Source organism: Hippoglossus hippoglossus, chromosome 24 (assembly GCF_009819705.1).
Source record: "Hippoglossus hippoglossus isolate fHipHip1 chromosome 24, fHipHip1.pri, whole genome shotgun sequence".
Lineage (NCBI taxonomy): Eukaryota > Metazoa > Chordata > Actinopteri > Pleuronectiformes > Pleuronectidae > Hippoglossus > Hippoglossus hippoglossus.
Genome location: NC_047174.1, coordinates 1,402,501 through 1,412,500, shown reverse-complemented (window position 1 = coordinate 1,412,500; position 10,000 = coordinate 1,402,501). Strand labels below are relative to the sequence as shown.

Below are 10,000 nucleotides of genomic sequence, written 5' to 3'. Positions count from 1 at the left end.
CAATAAATAAATACATATACACTAAAATGTGCATACATTAGCAGCTATAAACAGTACATCACATTATATTAGGTCATATGAAAATGTACAAAACGTGAATGTTTGTTTAAAACGTTGTTTTTCAAAGCAAGGCAACAACAATAAACAAAATAATAAAAAAAAAAAAGAGAGATACCCATGGAGTCGAGAGCATAACAGCAGAAGAAATAAAAGAACTGGGGTAAATTACAGCAGCAAAAAACAACCCATTCCCCTTTTTTTGACTTTTTTTTCTTGTTGTTTTTGCTTTGCATTTGTTATTTTGGCCTCCGTCAGGTTAGACCTGGATGCCCTGAACAGCCTGTTTAATGTTCTCCAGCAGCGCCTTGTTCTCCGGGCTCTGGTACTGGTCCTGGTGGGTGTACATGTCTGTCAGCGTACTCACATAAGTGTCAAAGTTCTGTTCATTCATTGGCTCCTGTGAGGGAGGAAAAAGCCGTGAGACATCAGAGGGAGGAGCAGAGGTGCACATGGGTACATTTTCTGTGAAGCATTGTGGGAAAGGTTTGGAAAACAGGCGGAAAGCAGGGGGGGGGGGGGGGGCAACATCGGGAAAACATGGCTCGGTTACACAGACTCACTGAAATACTCCACTTTGAATATCCTACTCGTGTATCTGTACTTCAGCCTGTGAAGGTCAAACTCTGAACCATGCAAACTCAGGAGAGGGATGGTTCGCTGATGGGGAGATGAAGAGTCAATGTTTCACACATGGAGACAAAATCAAGATGTGGAAAACTAACGGCCGGTTAATGTGCAAATGCAAAGACACAACTAGTGGTTCAACTATGAACAAACCGAGTGGGATCTTGGTGACTCAAGTAATTATATGGGAGACGGAGCAGTTTCCCTGTTTGAGTTAAAGCTTGATTACAAAGCGTGTGGTGTCCCTCAAGGCTGGATTCTAGGCCCACTTCTGTTCTCCTTGTATCTGCTTTCTCAGCCGGGTTTACATACAAATTATGATGATTCTACATCTCACTGTTTATATCCAGATGTTGAGTGTCTTGTATGTAGTGAGGGGGTGGGGGGGGGGGGGGCATGTGGCATCACTGAATGCTCACATTAATTAAATTAAAATGTTCTGATTCCAGAGCAGCTCCGTCTCCAGGTTTAAGAATCTGAATCTACTCTTAATTATCTCGTTTCCTTTTACAGTTGTGTCATTAAATCTTGTAAATTATTAGTAATTAATTGTGTTTGTGACAAATGAGCTCAAAACACATCTGATGCTATTTGTCTGTAACTTTTCTCTGGTAATTTAGTTACAGTTACTCTCAGTTTCACGCTTGTGTATTTCAGTATAAAGTTGTGATGTGTGGACGCCAGAGGAGTTGTAGGAGGTGTGTGGGGGGGGGGGGGGATGACAGTGCAGAAGAGAAGGATAATTGGATAAAGTATAAATGGATCTCTTACTCTGGGAGGCATCTGTAAACAGCAGCTATGCTTTACTGGCGCCTCTTTCTGTGGCGGCGGTCTCTACAGGAGAGGGTGTACAGAGAAGGGAATTAGCCCGCTAGACACAAGGTGGCGCTCACAAGGCTTCATAGACGACACCGAGAGAAAACACACACAACGTCCGCCTGAACAAGTGCTTCTCCCTCCGGCTCTGTTCGCACCTAATGCTTAAGATGTTCTGTTAATGCGTCTAAAATAAAAAGCCATGAGAAGCAGATTTATTCGTAAAGATTGAATTCCTTGTTGAGACGGACTTTTTCTTGTGATATGAAGCGTTTCCGCTCGTGAATCGAGGACGGACAGGAAGCAGAGAGTTATCGAGCTACTGGTTCATTCTGCTTTCAGAGAGATTATCCAATTAGCCCCAGTCTTCTTTCTACACTGAGAGAACATGACGTCAGAACAGCCACGAGCACGTCACCGGAACTGAAACAGTTTCTCTATGCGAGACTCTGTGAGGCGTCGTACAGCACAGAAGAAGCACAGCATGGACTGCTGGGAAGAAGAGGAGGTGGCAAACAGAAAGAAGCGGATGAAGAAAAAAAACCTTCGGAGAAAAGGCTGGAGACGACTTTTTACATCGTGAGCAGGTGAGAGATCAGCTCAGAAAACATCTCAGTGTCTAAAACACACTCAATATAAAACACACAAACATCCCACAAAGCTCCAAACACCCTCAGATAATAAGTTCTGTTATTTCAAGATAATTATCGAAATATATTTATCTAAAATATTGTTTTAAGACACAAATCTTTAGGACTTGCTAGTTGCTTTTTTCCTACAGAACTAATTTAAAAAGAGATAAGAAGAGATAGTGTGTGTTCTATTTGAATCTTCCTTTCTTACCATTTGCGGCAGCTGGATGTTGGCTAAGCTGTTGATGAGCGACTGGCTGAGGTTGGCGAGCTCGTGCAGCAGCGAGTCGTTCTGCTGCTCGATCACCTTGTTCTCCTCCTCCATGGACTTCAGGCTGGTCTCCATGGTGGTGATCTACCAGGAAGTCAGATTCGTTATGAGCAGACCTGTGTATCTGTGTTCATGCTTCAAACCAACAGGAGTCGTCTTACTTGTGTCCTCAGTTTTAACATGTCTGTCTCCACTTGATTGTTGGACTCGCTCAGATCTTTGATTTCTTCATCCAGCTGTTTGATTTCTTCATCGTTTTCGATGCCTGGAACGAGTTTTACGCAAATTATCTTCTTGCAAACCACAGTGAGGTGATTTCACTTCATCTCAGCATAACTAACAACGAACAATGGAAATCGTGAGGTAATATGTGAAGTGTGCTCTTGGTTTTTTCCATTTGTTTGAGTGTAAATGAGTTTCAGTCATTAGACTTCTGGTGTTTTTCTGGTGTTCTGACCTTTGCTTGCTCTTTGTTTGATTGTCAGCATCTCCACGCCGCTCATCCGGGCCTTCTTCATGGCCGAGGTGGCCCGGGGACAACCGGAGAGACTGGAATAAAACAAACACGCACATTGATTAAATGTTGCCTGTGAAGGATGATGTGTCTGCAGAGAGTCTAAAGCACTAATTGATTTCCGACAAAGTGAAACCAAAAGCTGCCTGGAAGCGGGATAAAAGGTTAAGATATTTGTAGCATGATTAGGCAACTGGATGAGGCGTAAAAGCCCATTTGGTCCACTTCTTATTGATTGTTATGTAATTTAGCCTTAAAATTAGATTTAAAAATTAATTGTAAAAACCTGAAATGGGAAGCCCACCTCCGATGTGTCAGGAAGCTCCCGCTGACGTGTCCCGAGCCATCGCACCCCGGGGTCGGGCAGGTCATGCCGTCCGTCTTTCCAGATTTCCAGACAAACTGCGAGCCGTTGACGTAGCTGTCCTTCTGCCTCTTTGCCGCCAGGGGGCAGCCTGACGCGCTGCGGTGAGAGGCATACTTCCCCGTCACGTGACCCTGTCCGTCACAGCCCGGGACCGGACACCTGAGGGTGGAACAAACACAGAGGTGTCGTCTGCTTTAGGTTTGTCGAACTAGCTCTTTGATTGGTGGATCAGCTGATTATTAACAATACACTTAAGATAAAGTTACTTAATGATGGTGGATCATCTTTGTGCAGAAGCTTCTGCAAGATGATGTCAAAGGGATTTTATTTAAAGAAGGACGACATGACAGCTCCACCAAAATGAAGCCAAAATATCTTGATCCCCCTGGTGGCCGGCTGTGGTATCACTCATATACGATATCACTGATAAGTTCGGTTTTAACTCGTTATTGTGGTGGGATTTCGGTATCGCAGCTCCACGATGACTAAAGCACCGACTCTGGCTCCAAAAACAACGTCACAAGTGCAAGATGGCGGCGTTCGTATCTGAAATATTCCGGCTTCATTCTTGTACAATGGGAGGAGGTGGAGACGCGTCGTCCATCTTTATTTACAGCCTTGGGAATGAACTGAATCGGTTGGATGAAAACGAGGCTCTGTTTGGGAGACTTCTGATGGAGGAGGAGCTACCTTCCTCCCCCTCCTCCCCCCTGAAGCCTCCGGTCCACAGCGGCGTTAACGACGAGCGGGCCGCTCGCCCTGCAGATGACACCAGCTCAGCTCCCAGACACTCGCCGCTGCCTCCTGCATCCCAAACGCCCTCCGCAGTGACATTTGTGCTGATTAGAATGAGCCGAGCGTCGACGGGTGGCTCAGGTTAAGCTTAATTATGATTCCACTGTTAATGATGATAGCAGACGGAACGGAAGTGGCGGCAACAGCTGGCTGCAGCCTGACACCAGCTGAACTTTAGATTACTCACAAGGTCGTATTGGTTTAACATTATGGCTTCGCTTTAACGCAAATGTCAAACGCTCACTTAGTTGTAACCTTTGCAGGTCTTGGCCTGTGGGGAGCAGGAGGTGAAGTGAAGGACTGACCATAACTCCTCGAAAATATTCTTCCCTAAAGTTAGAAAGGTCACGAACGCAGGCAGCATTTTAAGAGCGAGCAGACGGATGAATCTGTCAGCGGCCTGACAAACAGCTGGAAAGTGCTTCTAGAAACATCTTCTGTTTAGAAAACCATAAAACTGAGTTAAAGACAACGCTTGGACGGTTTCAAAGGGCAGGATTTGATTCAAATTAACTTTATCACACTAGTGATGAGACATTTTGTTGTTTTTGGGGGTTTTCACACCTTGTTAGGTTCAGAGCTTCAGACTCTTCAGTTCATTCTGAACCTGAACATCAGGTGTGAACGGTTCCTCAGACCAGAAGAGGAGTTCTGGGTCTGGATCAAACTGAGCCATGGTTCTGTTGGTCTACAGAGTGAAACAGAAACCTTACTTGATTGGCTCCTGGTCGTCCTTGTCCTCTTTGCTGTGGACGATTTTGATGCCGCTCTTCTTGGCTCGTGGACAACCTGACAGACTGCAGGACAAGAGGACACATTTAAAAAGACGTCTACACTGACGTCGTGTGTGTGTGTCTCATGTGTTACTGCCGTGGTTTTTTGAGGTGTCGTTTCTGTACCTCCTGTGGGAGGCGTAGTTTCCAGTGATGTGTCCAGATCCATCACAACCGGGGGTCGGACACCTGAGACACAAACACAACGACGTAACAACTTTGTTATGAAGTGATGTTGCTGTGACTTCAAACAACAGTAACACACCTGTGGACTCAAACTGACTCCAGGACGGTTTGTGGACTCACCTGAGCTCCTGTGAGTTGGGCGTCATCATCCCGCGGATGTTCTTGTCGGCCAGCTGACAGCTCGACAACCTGCAGGAGGGAAAGAGACGCACAAAACAACAACAACCTGTGGTGTGAAGTAGGAATATGAAATTCATGCTGTGGTGAAATGTGAATTATTCAAAGAGATTCTGGGCCGAGAGTCGGTTTATTACCTCAGTCAAGGAGGTTATGTTTTCACCCCTGACTGTGCGTGTCTGTGTGTGTGTGTGTGTGTGTGTGTGTGTGTGTGTGTGTGTGTGTGTGTGTGTGTGTGTGTGTGTGTGTGTGTGTGTGTGTGTGTTCTTACGTGATGAGCTCCTTCTTGCCCTCCTTGCAGGGCGGGTACTTGTGGTGTTTGGGGCTGGGCATGGTCACCTCGGCCGGGTAGCGCTGCTCGTCCAGCAGCTCCTGGAACGGGTCCAGCTCGTCGCCCTGGTGCAGGGACGAGAAAAAGGCCGACTACGGCGAGTCACTACACAATCCATGTTTACACGTATACACAAGTAAGTACACAACTTGCCATGACAACACATTCCACCACTTTTGGGGATTACAAGACCCGACTAGACTCGTAACCACTGATTTACAAACATGTACATCTTCTTCCAGTTTTACATGAACACAAAACGAGGAAAAGGAAAAACACACAAAAAAAGGACAAAAGAACCGTTTAGACAAACCCAACAATGAAATGATCACACATTGTGTATAGAACTATTAAATATCTGTAACTGACTCAATAAAGAGCAGTTTTCTTTTCTCCTCTTTTATGTTTCCATCCTTTTTATCGTCTGGGGATCAGCTAATCATCTATTTCCCTTTTGCCTCCTAATGAGGCGTTTGATTAAGTTTTTTTTTTTCGTCACAGCTGAACATTAAGTTTTGTGGTAATTTTTAATTGAACAGTGTCAAAAATGCTGCTTATTATCTTTTAGCGAACACATATGATAAATACTATTAATCCTAAAGCCTGAATGTTAGATGAGACTTGATATTGTACATGAACGTATGTATGAAAACACAAATACAAACAAATATATAGAAATTAGAAAATACATTTTTACATAAAATGTAAAGATCTTTTCTGCATTGTTTATTCAGTAAAATATTTGTTTTCATATATAAGACAGTTTCATTATTTTAACTCTCAAGTGTTTTCCTGAATTTACTCTGGGTTCTTTTATCTCTACTATTAATGTTATTATTACTACTATCATTGATGCACGTCCTTCTTTATTTTAACCATTTGTTTTCCTGTTGTACATTATTATATCAGCAGGGGTCCAGTCGATTCCAAATAATATCTTCTTTCATTTAAGTACTTTTAAAAAATATAAATCCAGTTCTCGACAGGCCCCTTGTGCTTATTGCTGCCAGATGATTGAGAGCTTGAGGTTCTTCTCCCATGAATCATGTGTGAAATCAGCTGAAGGCGAGAGAAGACCTGCTCCCTTTATCTCTAACTCCTCCCGCAGAGCGTCTGAGGATACGAGCGCCGCAGTCTGCTCTGTAGTCCACACATCACACCTCCTCAGTCGGGAGCAGAACCTGTTCCCATCAGCCACCGGGCTCCGGGCTCCGGCCTCCTCTGCAGCGTTGTGCTTCATTAACGAACGCAATTACTCTCCTGATTAAAACCTTTCACTCCGACGCTCTAAATCCAACGCTGCAAATGTAGCAATTTGCTGCGTGGATTGCTCTGTGTGATATCGGGCCTGTGAGGACCTGAAGCGTGCAGACGATCTGCCGTGTTTTACTTGTGTATTAGAGGCGTAATTCAGCGTTGCAGAGCTGCAGAGTGTGAGCTGACGCAGTTCTGCTTCTGTGCACAGGGGAGCGCACTGAGCCTGCAGGAGAGAAACCTGCATCCAGCACCGCTACCAGGGTCATTCTCTCATCAGCTGGTGCTCAGCACACGGATACAACAAGAGGTTTGGACTTTAGTGAACCATTAAAGGGGAAATGCTTCAATTTAACATATTAAAAAACCTCATTATACTTTTTATTTTGGCTTCGAATGCTCTTAAATATTATAAATCCACACATCTCTAAAACATAGAGATATTACGTTGATTAGCCGACACAATATCAATGAAGATCTTTTTCACATTTTAAATAAATATTTAAGAGCATATTTTTCTTTCCCTCGTCTTGATATGAAAAATAAAGGTTCTAATAGTTATTTGATATTAATCGACTATAAAATTAAAATGGAGGAAAAACTTAATTTACGAATTAAATCGATTTTTTCTTTCAGGAACCTTTTAAAGAAATGATTAGAAAAATGTTGATCTAACTTCTGTGAACTGTAGAATTCACAAGTGTTTCCAAAGAATCCAAACTAAACTCTGAACCTAAACTTAAATATGGAAATAAAATCATAAACTCCACCTCTGCATTTATCAAAGGTGCAAACAAGAATAAAAATGATTTATTCACTTTCCCTGCAGCATCATTGTCTTCACGAGTCATACTTAGTTTTATTATTTTATCTTTCAGCAGCAGAATCTCACTTTAGTTTTCCTTCTGTTTCCATTTCAACTTGTTTTTATATATTATAAAGATATGTCTTTGATTTCACATGTTAATTTGAACGTTTCTAAAAAGATAAATTAGATTTTAACATATTTTCACAGAATATATCACTGAGTTAAATTAGCAGTAAACTTTTTAAGCTTCGTTCCTGTTTCTGAACGCGTTCTCGCTCAAAGCAGGTGTGTGATCAACGAAAGCCGTTTTCAGACGTCCAGATGTTTTCCTGACATTTTCCAGAGGGGCTGTATGTCGGAACGCAAACTCGCACATTTTCCAGAGCACAATGTACGAAAGATTTACGTTTCCAGCTCTTGATGTACGTGAAACTGGAAGAATACAAATATCTCAGGATGAAGAAGAGGAGCCGTACTGCTGCTGCTTCAGAGGAGAAACACAAACTCAGACCCGAATGTCTGGAAATATTCCAGTTTTCATGTCTACAAAACGCTTATGTGACAACTTGAGAGCTGCTCGTGCACTTCACAGTAAAGGCGTGTAACTTATAAATGCATCTCAAGGACGTTCGTTTCTAAAGAATTTTCCAAATGTGAACATAATGAGTTTGATAAGACTCAGATCTGATGAGGATGAGATTCACGCTGTTCGATATTTGCTCAGGAAGCTTTAATCAACATCTTTTTTATCCTGGAGAATAAAGCGAGCTCTCCTTTTACAGCAGATTTCTTTTATTATTTGTTTGCATTATTGAACATGTGTCTGTATTTGGAGGCTTCAGGGTGAGAAAGACCAACGCGAGCTCTTGGCAGGAAGCCGTCGTTCTGTTGCCGTTTTCACGCCTGTGCTTCGCGAGGATGTACATACACACCTACTACACTTTAACTTACAAACTCTTATGTATGTAAAGTGATGCAAAAATTATGCGCGGCAGCAGCAACCAGCAGAACGCCCACAGTCTCTGTGCCGTGCTTCTCTGATGTGCAGCAGGAGACGAGCAACAGCCTCCAAACCACGACCATCTTCTAAATCTACACACTTTCATACCAACTCCATGTTCCTTAAATCTCTCAATTTAATGCTTTAACCACACGCAGCACAATTACAGGACGGGCGGCTCCCATATATACGTTAAATTAAGTGGTTAAAGCCCTCGACCATAACTGTGACGTCGAGGTTCACTTTGGCCCAGAACAGATTCAGATTTTGGTCCTAAAGTAACTTATCCAATGATCGTCACTTTAATCTCTGCATAAAAAAAAGAGTTAAATGACTCTGTGATCTGCCTCTGCATCGCTGAACCTGTGAACCGAGCTCGTGGAGAAATTACCTCCAAAAATCCATTAATTTGTCTCAGTGTATATGAGGCCATTAATCTGCAGAGCTACTCTGAACAGAAACGCTGCTGCAGAGTCATCTCTCTTAAAAAGCAGCACATAAACCCTCAACTATAGGCTGTAAACGATTCTTAACATTTACAGCGAACTCTTAACTCTACAGTCGTCTGCAGTGTTGATACTTCGTCCCAGAAGCTACGATAACTCATCGTCAAGGTCCGAACCACCGGAGCAGAGCAGCAACACGTCATTCGTGTACATTAGTTTTCTGTGTTTTCAAACTAAAACCATCTCCGTCCACACCAGCGTTTTGGCTCCGTATCAGTTTCAATGAAAACGAAAATGAAAGAATAGTCGCGTGGATGTAACTTTAGCTTTCATGCATCAACTGCTGGGGATGAGCTGGAATCGTTTCTGTCTCAGGTCAAGTTTAAAAGTGACATTCTAGTTTATATATGAAACTTTTTATACCATCTTGACCAGGACTCTGTGGCAGAAGAGGAATTGTATCTCAATGGGACCTTCCTGGTTAAATAGAAATAATAGTAATACAAAATGTGCTTTAGTTAATTTGGAAATGTGTAAATTAAACCTGGAAGATTTTAATATAAATGCAGCTTTGTTAACTTCCTCCACCGATTCTGTGAATGTTTAAATTCTCAATAGTGTCGACTCACTTATAAACCAAAGACTTTTATAAACTCTAAACTTCATCTTTAGTTTAAATTCTTCACCGTATATCTACTTCAGTTATAGTCTCATATATCCAGAGCTCTCTCAGCCTCAGCCCTGAAGAATGATCCTGTTTTTCTGTGCCGCTGCAAAATGGCATCAGTTTGCTTTGGTGGAACATTTGCTTGTGAGAAGCTGAGTATCATCATTAAAATGAGAAATTCCCTAAATAGAACAGTAAAGGAAACACATGTGTGACGTGTGTGGTTTGTGTTTGAACTGCGCAGAGTGACGCAGGCCTTCCTGGTACCTCTTTGTGATC

General features: G+C 42.7%; 1 protein-coding gene across 1 annotated transcript in view; it reads right to left on the bottom strand.

Annotated features, from left to right (window-relative positions):
- myt1la (myelin transcription factor 1-like, a) overlaps nt 1-10,000 on the bottom strand; it is a 54,250-nt gene that overhangs the window by 2,445 nt on the left and 41,805 nt on the right. The window contains 10 exon segments of the mRNA XM_034579799.1: nt 1-457; nt 2,344-2,487; nt 2,565-2,668; nt 2,861-2,952; nt 3,222-3,443; nt 4,793-4,876; nt 4,979-5,041; nt 5,159-5,227; nt 5,487-5,638; nt 9,989-10,000. The exon segment at nt 1-457 is cut by the window's left edge and continues 2,445 nt beyond it; the exon segment at nt 9,989-10,000 is cut by the window's right edge and continues 213 nt beyond it. Of these exon segments, the coding sequence (XP_034435690.1) occupies nt 317-457; nt 2,344-2,487; nt 2,565-2,668; nt 2,861-2,952; nt 3,222-3,443; nt 4,793-4,876; nt 4,979-5,041; nt 5,159-5,227; nt 5,487-5,638; nt 9,989-10,000 (1,083 nt within the window). The 3' untranslated portion in view covers nt 1-316.